The sequence below is a fragment of the Artibeus jamaicensis genome, unplaced genomic scaffold (assembly GCF_021234435.1).
Source record: "Artibeus jamaicensis isolate MK-2021 breed Jamaican fruit bat unplaced genomic scaffold, CSHL_Jam_final contig_387, whole genome shotgun sequence".
Taxonomy (NCBI): domain Eukaryota; kingdom Metazoa; phylum Chordata; class Mammalia; order Chiroptera; family Phyllostomidae; genus Artibeus; species Artibeus jamaicensis.
Genome location: NW_026521812.1, coordinates 8,343,628 through 8,363,153, shown reverse-complemented (window position 1 = coordinate 8,363,153; position 19,526 = coordinate 8,343,628). Strand labels below are relative to the sequence as shown.

The 19,526-nt window shown below is 33.6% G+C and overlaps 1 protein-coding gene across 3 annotated transcripts in view; it reads right to left on the bottom strand.

Moving 5' to 3' along the window:
* The window catches only part of THEMIS (thymocyte selection associated), a 163,736-nt gene extending 145,517 nt beyond the window's left edge, over nt 1-18,219 (bottom strand). For all 3 annotated transcript variants that reach the window (XM_053664928.1, XM_053664927.1, XM_037147942.2), the window contains exon 1: nt 17,919-18,219. In XM_053664928.1, coding sequence (XP_053520903.1) covers nt 17,919-18,009 — 91 coding nt within the window. In that variant the 5' untranslated portion in view covers nt 18,010-18,219. The remainder of the gene's footprint in view (nt 1-17,918) is intronic.
* Between the last annotated feature and the right edge of the window lie 1,307 nt (nt 18,220-19,526).

The window sequence follows — 19,526 nt, the reverse complement described above, 5'->3', positions numbered from 1 at the left end:
AAAAAATAAATAAAGTTGTTTTCATTCCCATTTTCAGTGCTTACTCACTAGTCATTTAACAGTGCTTAACAAAATGTATCAATATCATAATATACAGAAAATAAACTACCATACTTAAGGCAAAAGTTTTAATTTTATTTTCCTTTAATAAATGTTGCTCAATATTAAGTAGACGAGCAATAATTTGTACCTGTTAAAATAAATTTAGGCAATTAAAATCCCTAACCAAAATGTCCATTTCACAGCATTGGCAGTCTAGCAGCCAAAAAAAACTACTATTTTTATTTAAATCTTGCTCAGTCTTTTTTTTACATTTATAAAATGAAAAAGTAAGTAATCTATATTTATGTACCTATACAGAATCACATGCCGCACTCCACTTTTTAATCTTGTGTTGCGTAGTTGGGTTGGATACTTGGTGACAGTGAGTTAGAAATGTCTGAGAGTCAGCACCGTGGTGTGGATGTAAAAACTGTGCCCCCTGGTTCAAAACCGTCTGCGTTTTAGGACATCTCCATTTCAGTAAATAACAAAAAGTTTCTGGCAGTCATTTTCTTCTAAAACTTTAGAAAATAATACAGCTGAACTTACTCTTAACTGAGCTTCTTTTGCTTGTTCTTCAAATGCCTATTTCAGGACACTTTCCTAAAATAAGGCCTGCTGGAGCTAAATTTTAGGGTGACAAACTATTTTATTCAAGCACACATAGAGAAATGCACTAAACTTTTAAAAATATTTTGTGTTTTTAAACTTTAAACATTTTTATTCTTATTTCTAAAAATATAATGTTTAATTACATTGAAAGAATCATAGAGCAATGGTTTTTATTGATCTATAGTGTATGGCCTATAGGCAATCTAATAGTCAAATTATACATTAGCTGAAGTATCAAGTCTTAGATAAAAATGATTGCAAAAAAACAACATCATTTCAAACAAGTTTATACCTTAAAAATGTAGCCACAAGTGTAAGTTTTGCATATTACCAAATCAGTATGATTTCGATATATATTTCTTAAATGAACATAAACACAAGTTTTCCAATTTTTATTCTAATATTTATTTTAGTATCTAACCATATGCTAATAACCCTGAGCAAATTTAGATTTATTTAATAAAACATGATCAATTTTAAGTTTGTGGTAAAACAAATTTCACCTAATTTAGAGCTGAGGTATAAAAAGTTTTCAATTTTTAACATTGGTGAACTTGGATTGTCTCAAATATCAGTTGGTGAAACTCAATGGAACATTTTGTAAATGTAGAAAAATTCTACTCTAGAGATTTAATGCTTATTTTTCATAAATCTTATAAATATATGCTCATGTAAAGATATTGCTGTTTTGTTTTGGTTGAAATTTCTTTTTTAAAAGGTGAGAGGCCATACATATTTAATTACACTTTTATATAATTTATTTCCTCTTGAGTCTATATGAACTAATATTAGTATTGTAAGTGCATATTAAAAAGTGAAACTTTTTGCTTTGTATGAATATGTAAAGTATATAAAATATGAGTAAATACGTGTTAAATACAATGCTATAATTTTCAAATTTGTCCTGATTTTACTTCCAGTTCCTAGCTGACTAAATTAAGCCTGAAAAAAACTTAAATTTAGTTAGATATAAAATAATTATGATGGCATTAAAAAGGCATAATTTGTTGCTCTATGAACTTTATATATGCATCAAATCGATAAAAGTCAAGTTCATGTAACACATAATTCACTAAGTATCATTTTTCAATATACTTGTTCAACCAGCTTTAAAGTTAATACTTCAAGGTTACACTTATCAAATTGCAATTGGAACCAGTAATAAGTTATTAAAAGACAAAACAAATGTGTAACTAGTACTAGTTATTTCTTATGCATGTTTATTCTAGCAACCAAATTTGTACTGTCAAAGTGCCATTAGTAAATTGTTATCATATTTCTTAAAACATTGATGGTTCTATAATGATAGAATTCACTATAGAATCTTGTAAACTCTTCAGGTGAGCAGGGCAAGAATAAACTTTAAATTTTATCTCTAGGGCATATGTAGGTGATATGGCAAATAGGTGACCTTAAAAATGGATATAATAATAATCTCACAAGATATGGCCAGGGATTAGGTTTCTTTATAGAAATAATGAATTAAATAATTTAAGTAAGATTAAATACATGTGTACATATACATACTAAATTTTAAGATAGATGAGCATATATAAAGTATTATCTATATATGTTGTTTTAGATATATTCACATATATTTTTATATAGTCATACACATACATAAAATATATTTATGTATACATTATATATGTTTACATACCCAAATATATATACAAAGGGCATGGCAGAGTGCCTGACACATAATAAGTTTTATATACATAGGGCTATAGTCATAGTTAATAATCCATCATAAACAATGTGCTAAAAATATTTAGCCTTGACACTTTCAAAACTTATTGTTCTGTGTCATTTCTTTTTGTCAAACTACCCCACTTTCTCCTGCTTCTCCTCCAAAAGACACCTTTTGTTTTGACAGGCTCCCTCTCTATCCACACCTTCTATCTTGTTCTTTGAGACCTTTGTATTTCTTCTCAAATGGACTACAGGGTCATTCCTGAAATAAGACTTATTTCACCTATTTACAAATATGTTAGAAGTGACAAGTTGATGACTCCTTTTACTTCAGAAGTACGTTTTGGGTGATGTAATGTTCATTTGCACCTGAGTGTCCTATAGGAACTTCAGACTCATTGGGCTGTAACTGAATCATGCCCACATCTCCAAAACCTCTGCTGCTCTGTACTAATAGTTTCAAGTAACGTTTGAACACCCACCACATTTACTTAGTCCAGGGACCTCAGACCTGTGATCAACTCTTTTTTGCTGGATGCTTCTTACAAACTGTGAAGTTCATAAGATTCTACCTAAAAGGCTAGATTCTATCTGTTTCCTTCAGGTGCTATTAGCTCCTTATGGTTCGACTCAAATCCATCCGGTAAACCTGTACTGGAATCTAATCTATTCATCAGAGCTGATTTTTTTTTGTCTTAAACATCTTAAAAATTCTTTGGCTTTTCCTACATTTTAAAAATCATTTACAATGAACACGTTTTAATTTTATAATCAGGAAAACACATTAAAAATAATATTTTTATGGATTCCTATTGATTACAGAATAAATTCAATATCCTCATTAGAATTCAGAAGCCACTTAAAATATGACCACAAACTATGTAATTACCTACTGTTCCCTGGGTTCTTCTTGGGCCATATTTTAAATTTTCAAATGTATATAACCTTTAAACTCTTTTATTTTGAAAAATTTCTTATTTACCTGCTCATCTTTATTCTGCAAGATCCAGCAAAAAAATATATATATATACCTATATATACATATACATATATATGTATATCTGTACCTCTTGTTATGCTGCCTCTGACTTGAGTGGTAAATTGTGTTCTTCCCAGTGTTTTCAGGGTTTACACCTATTGGAGAAACTTTCACTTTCTATCAGACATATAGATTTTAAAATATCTATATCTTTTTACTGTCCTATGGAGTCCTTAAAGGCACAAATCATATTTTATTTATTTTGTAAAAGGAAGAAAGAAATAAGGAAAAATAGAAGAGAGAGACATACAACTTTACAAAATAATTTCCATGATTCTAGTATATTTTGGCAGGAAAAACAAATATATTATTTAATGTATTCAAAACATGGTACTTAAAATCTTACTTTTCACGAAGGGAAACTAATCTTTATGGCATTTAACACCTGGTATAAGATAAACTTTGAGCATTTTATTTATGAACTCATTTCAGCAAAACTGTGGTCTGACTTATGTAAATGTATGTGTGGTTTCATCAAGTATTCCTTTGCTTGATAAACAGTTAAAAGAAATTGCTCATGGTATCTCAATACATAGTGAAGAAAATAATTCTATCATTGTTTTAGCTGTTTTGCTAATTTGATTAGTATCTCCAAGTTTCCAATTCTTTTAAGAGTAAAATTTTGAATGTCCAAAAGTACCGTGTATGGTTCTCTACCATTTTCTCTCTGTAATCATTTCAGATCACTCTTCCCCTCCTTCCAGCCTCACTAGTTTCTCACTTTTTCTTAAACTATATTAACACATTTCTCCTATAACATTTTGGTAAAGATGTTCTATGAGTTTGGAAAGCCATTCACCCAGCTATCTGGGAAACTCCCTCACTTCTCCCAACTAGAAAGTCTTTTCTAACTGATTTGTTCATAGCATGCTTGATAACTGTATAAAGTTAGTTAATTTTTTTCATTACTTGGATTTAAGACTTTAGAAAATTGTGGCTAAGTCAAATGGAAATTAGATCTAAAGGTAAGAGATAAAATTCTTTAAAAAAACTAGGAAGTAAAGGGTTAATTCCATGGGTTTGGGGTGCTCAAACTCTGCATATTCCAAAGCAAGGATTAGGCTTTACAGGCTTCTGAGAGACAGCATCTGAACCCTTAAAATAACCTGTCAGATCAGAGTGTTATCCTATATCCAAAATCTCAGGCCACACCAGATAGTTTATGATAACAATGTTATTAATGGTGAATGTCTGTTTTGTACACCCATGGATCTGAATCACACTGTGTAACTTGACCTCTGGAGGGGTTGGAGACTCTGTGACTAAGAGCAGTTGCACAAATACCCCATGCCTAAGTCACCGTTCCAATAAAGATCGTGGACACCAGGGCAGGAGTGAGCTCCCCTAACTGGAAATACTCTGCCAGTGTTGTGACATGTGGTTTCCAGGAGACTTAGAGAATAACCGGCGACTTGTGCCTCTTTTCTCATGAACTCTGCCATACCTGCCCTTTTCCTTTGTACACTTTAATCCATATCCTCTCTGTGTAAAAAACCATAACTCTAAGTAAAACTACTTTTCTGAGTTCTGTATTTCCTGAAAATCATCAAAACTGGGAGTGATCTAAGAGACCCCCAATGTAAAACATTGGACAAAATTTGTGTGACTTTAATCACAAATATGAGTGCTAAAGAAAAAAATTGATAAATTGGATTTCATCAAAATTTAAAACATTTTGCTTTGAAAGATGTTAGGAAAAATGCATAAAATAAGTCACAGAAGAAAATATTTGCTATCTATATCTGAAAATACTTGTAAATCAAATATTAGAATAGAAATACAGAAATAATTCTCTTATTAACATTCCAATAAAATTTTATTTATAAACAGAGAAATTTAAATTTTGTATAATAATCACTTGTTACAAAATCACATTTTGATTTTTTCAACTATTTGTAAATATTTTAAAAATCATTCTTAGCTCAAGGACTGTATGAAAACGGGAAGTCTTCCATAAACAATAGATCCTAATGATAAAACTGGTGAGCTATGCTTAGTGGAAGCCATTCTCCTTACCTGTAAGTATAGAAGGATCAGTTCTAGGCTAATGCATATAGATTATTTTAGCTGTAGAAAGAACTGGCTCCACCAGGTATAACTCAATAACAAGAAGACAAACAAAGATGGGCAAACAGTATGAAGAGGTTTTTATCAGAAAAGACGTGTAATAAGCACATAAAAATTGTTCAATGTCACTTGTTATTAAAGAAATGCAAATTAAAAACTACAATGTGATACCACTGACCATAATATAAAAATAGAAAATAACAGGTTTTAGTAAGAATTTAGAGAAACTGAAATCCTAATACCCTGTAAGTAGAAATGTAAAATGGTACATTAGTCATAATATATCCAGAGGGAAATAATATGTCCTTTAATTGATATAGATAAACAAAATATAGAGTATTCATATAATAAAATATCATTTGCAATAGAAAAGAACAAAATACTTATGCATGCTACAACATGGATAAAGCTCAAAAACATACTAACTAAAAAAAGCTAAATATAAAAGACATACACTGTATAATTTATTTTACATGAAATGTTCAGAAAAAGATAATTTATAGACAGAAAGCAGATGAATGGTTGGTAGGGGCTGGAAATACCAGTGACGATTATTGGCAAATAGTTCAGGGGACTTCTTTGAGGGATGGAAATGGGCTAAAATTAGTGGTGGTTACACAACCCTATAAACTTGCTAAAAGTCACTGAATTACATATTTATAATGGGTGGACTTTGTGGCTTAGAAAATTATACCTCAATTAAGATGTGAGAAAAATCTGATAGAAGAAGACACAGAAATAAACAATGAATAACTTATATGGCATGGAGGAATGAGATAGGTGTTTGAATTCCAAAACAAAACAGAAGAACATAGTAGAAAGAATAGGGAATACAGGGAGGAAGTGCAAAATTTTTGCAGTATTAGATAGGGTAGTTAGGGTAAGACTTATGTTAAAAAGGAGTTAACCATGTTTGCATTTGGTAAAAGAGCTAGCCAGCTCAAGGGAAGAGACCAAGCAAAGCTTTAATTAAGGCCAGAAGAGTATCCCTCAGTTTGAGGAACAGTGAGGAAGTCAGTGTGGCTGGAAGGAGGATATTAATAAACAATAAACTCAGATAAATAATGGGAGCAAGAAGGGGGAAATAGGGCCTTATCACCCATTGTAAAAAATAGAGAACCACTGGAGGATTTTTAACAGAGAAACAGCATAATCTGATACACAATTTAAAAGCATGATTCTTTATGTCATGTGGAGAACAGATTTGAGGAGTGACAGAGAAGCAGGAAGCCCAGTTAAGTGGCTACTTTGATAATTCTGGCAATAAATTATGATGGCTTGAATCAAGGTGGTAGATGGTGGTTGTGGTGAGTAGTGAGATTCTGGATACAGCAAGGCAAAAAAAATTTTAGCATAAATTTTTCTCTTTTTAAAAGTTAATTCATACTTTCATAAAAAGTAGAAGAGAATACATGAAAATGTTAATAGTATTTCTTTCTGTTTGATGCAGTTTTTGGTAATTCTGTGCTTTTGCATTTCCTAACTTCTCAGCTGTGTCACTGAATTATTCCTATAGAGCAAAAATATTTTTCTCAATATTCAGTTCATTGAACAAGATAATAATGCAAACCAGGTGTTTTTGCCATATTTTTAATTCAACACCAAAATGGTTACATATGTGAATAGTGATGAGTGCTAATATTAGCAATATAAAGAGTATTCAAGGAAGAAATAAGTTCCCTGAATACAGAGTGGTGAATCACTCTTCCATGAACATGTGGTAGCATTATTTCCCAAGGAGCTTCCTTGACATTTCATGACTCTCTCCAGAATAAATCTCATGGCTAATTTTTAAAATTGGTAATAAGTGCATTTCTAGAAGTAATAAATACAACTTGTATCAGTCAGGAAAGTTTCAATTATGCTGAATGAACAAAATACCTCAAGGTCTCACAAAATTAAACAGTGTAGGTATATTTTTCATTCCACCAGGGCAGGGTCTCTAATAACTCTAGTCTCCCAGGAAGCCAGACTGTTTGAGGCTCCATCTTGTAATGGTCTATCAGGATCAAATGCATTAAATTATAAACTGGTTCCTAAAAACATCTGTCCCCAAATGGTACACATTCTTCTGCTCTCATTCAATTGGCCAGTGTAAGTCTTATGGCTGCAGAAGTGTGGGAAAGCACAATCCTATGCTGTACTCAAATGGAGGAAATTGGAATAAATGAACACTGTTTTTAAAAATTCTTCACATTTTTTTCTTAGCTACAAACCATTCTTTCAAAGAATTGAGGGCGATATAATGGCACAGGTCAAGGCAGTTATGTTGTGTATCACAATAATTCATGCATAGATTACATGATCTTTCATGGATTTGTGATACAGTTATGTTGTCTTCCAATGGGGTTCTCTAAAGTGGGTTGCATATTCCATAGTATATTACAAGATGTGAGGTAATAGAAGAAAATATTAGAACTATGACTCATATTTGTTTTTTAAAGATTGTATTTATTTATTTTTAGAGAGAGGAGAAGGGTGTGAGAAAGGGAAACATCAGTGTGTGGTTGCCTCTCACACACCCGCTACCTAGGACCTGGCCTGCATGCAACCCAGGCATGTGCCCTGACTGGGAATCAAACCGGCCAAACCTTTGGTTCGCAGACCAAATCAGACCTTTGGTTCGCAGGCACTCATTCCACTGAGTCACACCAGCCAGGGCCAATTCATATTTGTTTTGACATAAAACAAATACAAAAATTAAACAATGCTACTATTCAATATAAAAGTTTTCTAATATTTAACTTTAATATTTGCTAGTATTTAATAGGCACTTCTATTCCTAGCACAAGTTTTTTATCAGCTGCATATAATCTGAAGAAACTTAAAAATAAGATTTATGAAGGTCACATACAATAGTCACCAACATTAATGATAAATCTGCTCTAAGTATGTGTTATGTATAGTGTGTATATGGTGTTTATTGTGTCTTTATGAAGTACCTTTAAGAGCTATTATTCAAAACAAGTACTTAAATAAAATAGAACCATTTATTTGAATTATTATAGCATGTGGTATTAAATGAACATTTTCATAATATTGAAGTATTCGGTAGTGAAAATATGTTATATATTCCTTTTTTTTAAAGTTCATTTAAAAAAATTTATTTTTAAAGAGGGAAAGGAGGGGGGAAAAGAGGGAGAAAAATATCAATGTGTGGTTTCCTTTCATGCATCCCCCACCGGGGACCCATTCTGCAACCCAGGCATGTGCCCTAGACAGGGAATGGAACCAGTGACCCTTTGGTTCACAGGCCAGCATGCAATCCATTGAGTCAAACCAACCAGGGCTAATATTTTTAATAATTTTCAGTTATATTGCTTTCACTAAAATATATTGATAGTTGATATAATAAAGTTATCTTTTATGAAATAAAATATATTTTAAGAGAAAATTAAAGTTATTTAAAACATTGTTAATTTCATCTTTATCCTCTTACAATTTTTATTATTGTGTATATTTTAGAATGATCATAAAAATCAGTAGAAAAGTTCATACTTATTATTTTTAACTGACAAGGTTTGTGATCATATAAAATCCTGATAAATTATATTATAGATGGGACATTCCAGCCATGACCTTTCTCTGTGGCCAAAACAGACTTTTCAGTTGCCTACTTGAAATCTCCACTCTGATAAATATTTATATTTAACGTGTCAAAACAGAACTTTTGCTTTTCCCACCAGACCTCTTCCTCCCCTGGCCATCGTAACTCTGTCAAATATACAAACACCAATCTAGTGGCTTAGCTCAAATCCTTGCAATTATCCTTTAGTCTCCACCTCTCATGCACACTGAATCCATTACCAGGCTGTGACATTTCTATCTCCAAAGCATACCCTGACTGGTCATTTCTCTGCAGACTAAATCAAGCCACCACAGTCTGTCTTTGGGACTGCTGCATGGTTTCCTGATGGGTCTCATTGTAATTCTGCCCTCTTCTCCCAACAGCAGCCAATGAGTCTCCTAAAGCAGCAGTCAGGCTCTGTCGATCTCTTGCCTCATACTGCTCATTGGCATTTGTCGTAAAATCCAAACTCCTTGAAATGCTCTTGCCTACTCCTTAAACCTCTTCTCCTAAACTCTCTCCTCTCTGTTTTCTTCTGTCTGTACAAGGTACAGGGATATTTTTTCTCTTCCTCAAACAGACTAAATTCTTTTTGGTCTCCATATGTTTGCATGGCTGATTCCTTCCCAGCATTCAGTTCTCTATCCCTAAATCAGCTCTTTAGTGTGACTATATCTTAGAGCCCCCACCTGTTCCCCAGCCCACTCTGTACCAAATTAAGTATTACTTTGGCCTTTGAGTCCTACGCAATCCATACCTCCCCACCACATCCCCAAGCTCATCCCCCACCATCCTTCCCTGCAATTGCAGTGCTTCATTCCCACTGACCTCCTCCTGTTTCCTAATTAGGAAGAATGTTATGTGATTTGTACTTGCTCTGTCCTCAGCATAAATGTTCTTCCAGATATGTGTCAGGCTCATTTCCTCCGTTTATTCTGGCCCCTGCTAAATTTCATCTCATCCAAGGTATCTGCCCTAATTACCCTATCAAAAAATCATTTCTTCCCCTTGCCTCGTTTCACTACCTATTTAGTCCTTCACAACACTTGTACGTATATTAAATTTGTCATTTGTTTCTCATTTGTCCCATTCACAAAAATATAAGTTCCAACAGGGTAAGGGCTTTGCTTTCTTCCCCCACTATAATTCTAGCCCCTTGAAAATGTATTATTGTACTTTATATAAGCTATTCCATGCTCATATTCACTTGATGTTTGTATATAAAAGATGCTGCTTATGATCATTCTTGTATAATCATGATTTTTATTTTTGTAAGTGTATTTTAAGTTAATTTCTAGAGGTCACATATTCGTGCACATGTTATATGAAGATGCATATTTCCCAATTGATATTCTGAAATCTGTAACAGTCTACACACCCAACAACTGTGCTTCTCCTCATTTTAATATACACATGCTTACATTGGGTTTTGTCAATCTTTTTTTTGAGATTTTATTTTTATTTATATTTAGCGAGAGAGGAAGGGAAGGAGAGAAACATCAATGTGTGGTTGCCTCTTGTGTGCCCCCAAGTGGGGGCTTGGCCTGCAAGCCAGGCATGTGCCCTGACTGGGAATCGAACCAGCGACACTTTGGTTTGCAGCCCATGCCCCATCCACTGAGCTACACCAGCTGGGTCTTGGGTTTTGTCAATCTTTTTAAGATCTGTGACCTAAAAAGTGATTAAGTGATTTCTTTTTTATTTGCATCTTATTATTAGTAAACTTGAAAAATTTTATTATGATTCTGACATTTGAACTTCTTTTTTTATATATATTTTCTCATTTTAAAATGTCACATTAATTTTTGTTTATTGTTATTTAATAATGCTTTATACACTTACATATTTACACACTGTCTGATGCATATACTACAAAAATTTTCTCAGTTTGTAGTTTGACTTTCATCTGCATTTATGTATTTTAGTTTGTTTTTTTAATAAGGAAATTTCTCCTTTATAAGTCTAACTTTTTCACTTTTTAAAGCACCTAGTTGAATATTTTTCTATCATTTCTTTTATTGTTAATGTTTTAACTTTTAATACTTTTTCTCCATATTTAATTTATGTTGGTGTATGTAACAATAGTGAAATTCAAATCAGTTGCATTTTACTTTTTGAAAAATGGTTGCTCAGTTTTCCTCGTAATATACCAACATGGTAATCATAATAGTAACACTTAAGATTTACTGCAAGATTCTTAAAGGACAGTCATTCTGCTAAATATTTTACATGCAATAGCTCAATTAATCTTCACCTCAACCTTCAGGGTTATGATGAAGCCCATTTTTCTTGAGAGAGACAAAACAGATTCTGAAGGCTTTAAGTTGACCATGGAATCAGCCCTCATTTATAACAGCCAGGACCCAGAGACCTGGGTTTACAACCCCAGTGCCATGCTTCACATCAACAGGGCAATTTACTAGGTGCTTGAGCAGCATATGATTGATGGCCATGCTGCTTATTATCACTGTGGTTGCAAACTGGGGGTATTCAATCCAGTACCATAGAACCTTACACAACTTGATTTTCTCAATTTCCCTCAAATCTCCTTTCCCCGAAAATCTTCTGTCCTGAAATCATCACCACAGTGTGGGCCAAACCTGGTTCTCTGCTGCCTACACTGATACAACAAGCAGAAAAGATGAAGAACATGCACTTTAAACAAAATGCCAAAAACTTGAAAATAAATGCTTAGAAAAAAATGTTCCAAGAGAAAACTGGATTAGTAACATTATCTAACAACCTAGAACTTAATGAAAAAGTCATATAAAAGAAGAACAATAATAGCAGAGTAAGGTATAGCCCTCATTAACACAAACAGATGCAACAACCTCAAAAATATGACCAAACAAAAAAGCGGAAATAAGGAGTAAACTAGATATATCAACAGCTGTTAAAGGATTTTTTTTTAATAGCCCTCTTAAGAAATGATGATAAAAACCACAAAAAAAAAATAAGCAATGAGAGCAAGATCAGCACAAAGAAACACAAAACTTGGGCAATTTGGTATTTACTGAAAGATGCTATACCAAACAACAAAATATGTGTTTTTTAAAGCACATATGAAATATTTCATTGTAAGATATGGTTCATGCCATCAAGCAAGGGAAGCCTCACTCAATTAGAAAGACACGAGATAATGCAGACTATTGTTCTCTAACAACACACAATAAAATGATCAATTAAAGCAAAAGAATAACTGAAGGAAATCCCATATTATCAGTAAATAAATAACTATCTATTGGATCAAAAATAATGAATTGTATTTGGAACTGAGTAATAGAAAAACTACTACATGGCAAAATTTATGGGTAACAGTTACATATTAAGAGGAAAAATACAGTTTTAAACATTTATCAAAAATCAACGAATGTTTTTTTAAATGATTGCTTGTTTAACCTAGAAAACTAGAAAAGGAGCAAATAGACAGACGCAATAAAATAATAGAGGTCAAGTTAGAAATCAATGAAAGAAACAAAACAAAACTAAAAAATTATAAAATTAAAGAGATCTATATAACTGAAAGGCTACATGAGGTTCATGGATTAGAAAACTTAAAATGGTGGCAATTCTGTCCAACCAAAGCACTGTTAATCAGAATGCCAAGAGGGCTTTTGTAAAAGTTGATGAGTTAATTCTAAAATGTATATGAAAATTCATGCTGCTAAACCTGGGGGGGATAATAAATTGAGAGAACATTATATAATAGTTCTCAAACTAGCAGTTCTCAAATTTGGGTGCATGTCATAATCATCAGGGAGAATTTTAAAAACCTCATGGTAATGCCTTATTTCCTACATAATTAAATTTTTATCTTTTGAGGAGAGACTAGGCATCTCTAGTTTTAATACTTCCCACATATTTCTAATGTGCAACTAAGTTTGGGAAGCATGGCTCTGCCACATATTATTATGTTTAATATAAGTTGTACATTACATTGGTGCAAATCTATATTAATTAAGACAAGGTGAGACTGGACAGCAATTACATAAATGGAACAGAATAGAAGCTATAGAAAGAGTCCCAGTCATGTATGGACACTGTTTATGGCTAACATGACGCAGTTAGAGAGAAGGAAAAAGGCAGTTTGTCCATAAAACTACTGTAACAATTGTCTCCATAGAAGAAAAAAGTAAACATTGATCTCAACTTCAAACCATATCCAAAAACAAAAAAATTTCTAGGTAGATGCAGATCTTAAGGAGAGACTAAAAAACAATGAAAGAAATTATCTTCCACAATAAACAAATGGGACTACATCAAACTAAAAAAGTTTTGCATGGTAAAAGAAACCATGGACAAAACAAAAGGCAACTCGTTGAATGTGAGAAGATCCTTGCTTATAATTAAGGGTTAATATCTAAGATTTATACAGAACTGATACAACTCAACACCAGAAAATCAAACAATCCAATTAAAAATGGACAGAGGACCTGAATAGACACTTCTCCAGAGAGAATGTACAGATGTATGAAAAGATGCTCACTGTCACTGATCATCAGAGAAATGCAAATTAAAACCACAATGAGATATCACCACACACCTGTCAGAATAGCTGTCATTAATAAATCAACAAACAGCGAATGTCAGTGAGGATGTGGAGAAAAGGACACCTTGTGCACTATTGGTAGGAATGCAGATTGGTTTTGTGCAGCCATTATGGAAAACAGTGTGGAGGTTCCTCAAGGAATTGAAAATGGAACTGCCTTGTGACCCAGTGATTGCATTTATGGGTATATATTCGAAGAAACCCAACACATTAATCACTACTTTGAAAGACAATATATACTCTCATGTTCATTGCACCATTGTTTACAATAACCAAGCTATGAAGAGCAACCTAAGTGCCCATCAACAGACAAATGGATAAATAATGGTGAGATTTTGTTTGTATATATATATATATATATATATATATATATATATATATATATATACAACTTGGCCATAATAAAAGAATGAAATCCTACCATTTTCAACAGCATGGCTAGACCTAGAGGGAATTTTGCTGAATCAGACATAGAAAGATAAATACCATATGATTTTACTTATACGTGGAATCCAAAGAGCAAAATAAAAGAACAAACAAAATACGAACAGAGTCGTAGACACTGAGAGCAGACTGATGGCTGCCAGAGGAAAGGAAGGTTGGGAGACTGGGTGAAAAGATGAAGGGACTGAGAAGTACCAATTGGTAGTCACAAAACAGTCATGGGGATATAATCAGTAATACTGCACTAACTAGGCATGGTGCCAGGTGGGTGAATGAAATATGGGAGGACTACTATATAAAGTATATTGTTGTTTAACCACTATGCTGTGTATCTGAAACTAATACAAATAATACTGAATGTAAATTGTAATTGAAAAAAAAAAGAAATTGGAAACTTAAAAAAAGAGAAAATATTCTTATGAATTTGGGGTAAAAAAATTCTTTGACAAGACATAAAAAGAAAGCAATTATAAACTGAATACAATACCATTAAAATTAAAACTTTCATCAAAACACACCATTTAAAAAATGAAATATTAAGGTATAGACTGAGATAGATATCTCAGCATGGATAACAGACAAAGGGTTAGAAATCCCAGTGTATGTGTGTGTGTGTGTGTGTGTGTGTGTGTAGTGCATGTATATAGTGTATATATAGCATGTACATATATATATGTTGGAATATATATATATTCCAATTGATTAAAAAGTTTAGCCCTGGCTGGCGTAGCTCAGTGGATTGAGCGCGGGCCTGTGAACCAGAGTATCACGGTTCGATTCCCAGTCAGGGCACATGCCTGGGTTGCAGGCCAGTTCCCAGCTGGGGAAGCATAAGAGGCAACCATACATTGATATTTCTCTCCCACTCTTTCTCCTTCCCTTCTCCTCTCTCGAAAAATAAATAAATAAAATATTAAAAAAAAAAAAGTTTATAAAGTCCAGTGGAGAAATGGTCAAGAGACATGAACAATGTTTTTATACAACAGCATCTCCAAAAGGCCAGTAAATATATGTGTAAAAAGGTGCTTAATTTCATTAGTCACCAGGCAGGAAGATGCAAACTACCAACACTATACTCAAGAATAACTAAATTATAATGACTGATAACATCAAATGTTGCCAGGGATATAGATTAATCGAAACTCCCATACACTGCTGGTAGCAATGTAAATTGGTATAACTACTAGGGAAACTTGTTTTTCATTATTCACCAAAGCTGAGTATACACATACATATGACATAGAAATTTTGTTAGTTTATATACGTGACTGAATATACATACATGTGTAAGCACATGTACAAAAATGTTCGTGATGACGTTACTGGTAAGAACTCCATACTAGACATAATTCAGATGTCCACTAGCAGTAGAATGCACTAATAAATCGTGTATATTCATTCAATGAAATGTTATACACATTGAAATGAATAAACTATATAGAACATCACTGATTAATTTTTAAAAGATTATGTTGAGCATATATGCCAATTAGGAAATGATACATGCTATAATTTTTTATTTATATAAAGTTCATAAATGAACAAAAGTTATGATACTGATCACCTTTGAGGAGGGTAAAGGAAAAGGATTGAGGGAAAAGCACAAGATGAGATTTCTAGAATACTTGTAATTTTTTATTTCTTGACAGGATGGTGGTTACATAAATGTAGTTCCTTCATAAAAATTCCTCTACGTATATACTTTTCCCCCTTGATTGAAGTATCGCAGAGCAGTAAAGTATTAAAGGATGTAGAGCTCTGCACATATGGGGAGACATACAATATTTTTTTCTAAGACTTAATATCAAAATGTCAAATCTTCCTAAGTCAATATTGGAAAATCAATATAATCCAATACAAATTCTAGTTCAATTTCTTAAGTAACTGACTGGTTTCTTTAAGAACATATTCAAAACCATCTAGAATAGCTAAAGTCAAGTTAAATAAAAGGAGCAAAAGCAGGGATTGGTCTATACATGGACTACGTATTAACACATTTCAGAGCCATAGTTACAAAAATAGGGTGATCTTGGCACAGCTGAGGAAAAAATAGACTAATGGTATATAAGTGATATTTCCAAGACAGATTGTTCCAGATGCAAGTTTAAATATAACGTACAAGCAGCAACACAAATCAAAGGGGAAAGGATGGCTAGCTGGGTAAATGGTACTGGCGGGTCAGGTTTATTTTATGGAAAAAACCTAAAATTGGATCCCTCTGCACCTTAGAGCAAAGTGTCCTCCAAATGAATTAAAAACTGAATGTGAACTACAAAATGGATAAACTGATATAAAATAATGTAGGAAAATATTTTGGTAACCTGGAAATAAAGACCAACTTTTTATATGTGCTGAAAGACAAATACCATATGATCTCACCTTTAACAGGAAGCTAAACAACAAAACAAACAAGTAAGCAGAAAAAAAAAAACAACCCAAAAAACAAAGACACTGAAATAGAGAACAAGGGGATAGTGACCAGAGGGGAGAAGGAAGGGAAGTTAAGGGGAAAAAGGGGGAGGGATTTGGAGGAACAAATAGGAAGGACACAGGGACGAGAACTAAGGGGGGGGGAGGAAATGGGAGTGGGGTGGGGAGCAAGGGGCAGGGGAGGCTGGGATGGGAAAAATAGACAAAAAACTGTACTTGAAAAATAACTAAATAAAATTAAAAAAAAAATAATAATGCTTTTAGGTGCCATAGCACCTAGGTAGCAATTAGGTGCCATATTAATGGTATCATAATTGAAACCTATTTGTTTAATTAAATTACCAGGAAATAAAGGCTATGCGTCACAGTAAAAAAAAAAAAAAAAAAGCCTCAATAGCACAAACTATGAAGCAAAAAAATGACTGGGGGCTAACTTGTAAACAAAGATATATTGCATAATATTGTATACATGGAAAAATGTGTTTTGATTCCATAAAATCAATATACAAGTGAATTAAACAAACCCAATATTAAGCTGATGATAGCTTGCATCAACAGGTGTGTGTGTGTGTGTGTGTTGAATCTGACATTTGTCAATCTTTGTTTTATTTTTATAATATAATATCTAAAACCTTTTTTCTATGACAGGTTTATCTACCAACACTTCTTTAAGTTACTTTCCTAGTAGTTTTACTGTATTTAATTTTGTTACTGCATCAGTTCTACCACCATTATGACAAGAAATACATGTTTGCCTAGAAGACACCTCTTTTTTTTTTTAATCTATCCAAACTAACTGCTTAAAGAATCTCTAGGCCTTAACAGGCTTTTGCTGAATGAACATAGTGAATTACACGAAAACACGTTAACTTACTAGTCAATAATTCACATTAATCCTGACTTTTCAACATGAATTTTTAAAAACTATCCTGTGATTAAAAAACATTAATTTCTATACCTTCAAATAAGGATGGCATCATTTAAAGAATGAGGAGTTTGGCCCCATATAGAAAGGGTGTAAGAAGCACTGACTAAGGCAACACAAAAAGTGGTTAAGAGCTGACTGAGTTTTTCTTTCCAAACACCGCCCTTTTAATAATTATTTTTGTTTTATAAAATGAAATTTTATTCTCTATATTCTAGAAACATAAATATGGATAACTAAACTTTTCGGTCTTGCATTACAACCAATTTCAAAGAAAAGGCAGAAATAACTCACCATTCGAGTTGTACTATTTGGAAGGCTATGAAAACTCAAGAAGTTTCACATAATTCCTGTCCCCTATTTGCCTGAGTCCTATCTATTTCTCTCTTCTCTAATACTCTTGGGTCTTGACCATTACTTTCTCTCTTTTACGATCACCTTTCCTTTAACAGAACTCATACATGTTCTATTAAAATTCTTCCTCAAATTCCCAAGAGTATACACCTTATAAGTACTTGCAGCCAGCCAACAGACAGGAGAGGGTGCTTACCTTCAAAGTAGATGCCTGACTGGACTTCCAGGACCCTGGGCAGAGTCCTGAGGTCAAGGGAGTGGACAAATTCTTCCAGTGACAATGCCATTGCTCCGACTTGGGTCTCTCGCAGACCTCGTACTTACAGAAGCCTGTGGCTTCTGGGTGTCACTTGCCTGTCAGTGCAGACCCTGCTCATGATCCCTCCCTCAGCCAGGCAGGGATATCACATTAGAGCCCAGCTGGGGTGGTGTAGCTAGAAGTGGGGAGGACAGTGAGGGGGGAGGGAGGAGGAGGCAGGGGGCAAAAGGTGTTAGAGCTCTTTTTGTTCTGGTTGTGGCTTCATTTCCTTCTGACGCTGAAGTAAAACAGGATGGGGGTGGGGTGAGCTTGTCTGAACAGACATTGCCCTGAAAGTGAGGTTTGATAAGTAGCTCAGTGACTGTTGCTAATCCAGGTGTGCACCTGCAGTTTGGGGTCAAAGTGCTTGTTGACTCCCTTGACTTATAAGAAAAGAACAGAAATGCAGGACTGAAGTCTAATCTTAAACAAGTCTTGATCTTGATTCTTTATCTCTTTAGTTCATTTCTAAAGTTTGCCTTTATGCCTTATTTGCATACTCAGTGCTTTTATATTAAATTTGGGTCTGAAAGTGCTTTGTGTCAGCAATTTTCAGAAATTTGATACTGTGGAGAAAGGATCGAAACCACTTTTTATTCATCCACAATAAAAATTTTGCTGAATCTTAAAGGAGAGTGGGGCAGGGGTATAATATGCAAAGTGATACAGTAAATTAATTCAGTAAGTTAACATGAATCTCCACACTATAGTGAGAGTATCTAAATTTGTCATGAGCAACCTGGGTTTCCTGAGTTTAGCTCTGCTTTTGATTTACATGTTAGTCAAGCCTTGTCTTTGCTGTTCTTTATTTGTCTCATTTATCAAGTGAAGAACACATAGGAGTCAAATAGATTGTACAATTTCTTTCCAGGCTAAAATTCTGCAATTCTGATCCTATAAAAACAAATCTTAAAAATCCATCCTTTGTATTTAGAGCTAGACTATACAATTCAGAGTGATATTTTCTAAGTCTCTTTAAGGGGGAAGAAGGGAAGACTATTTGGTATAGATAGAAGTGAAGGATGCTAAGAAGCTGCATCTAAACAAACTCTCTGTCTAGCAACTGTTTTATCTTTAGGATGCAGAGAACATGGCCAGAATAGAGAGGGTCAGCTCTCATCACAGCTCTATCATATCCTTCACATAAATGACCTAGTAATAAAATATAGTACTACCTTACTTTGATATAGAGCTTATAAAACTTCTGCAGCTCTTATGAGCACACTCGATACTTGCAATAATCTGCCTGAATTCATTTCTTTTTTCACAAGACTAGAATTTATGGGGTCGTGTCATTAGTTTTTTCACTGGTAGCTTCTATATTCTCACTTGCATTTTTTTTTTTTGCCCTAAAGTCTCCCAAACTTGATTGCTCTGCCTTCTGCACCCCCCTCTCCAAGCTTAGGCTCCTTAATTGCCTGCAAGCACTGGGTAAAGCCTAACAGCGTACGACACACAGTGGAATACAGGAGAAAGGCTCCTGTGCAAGGCTCCTTAAAATCATAC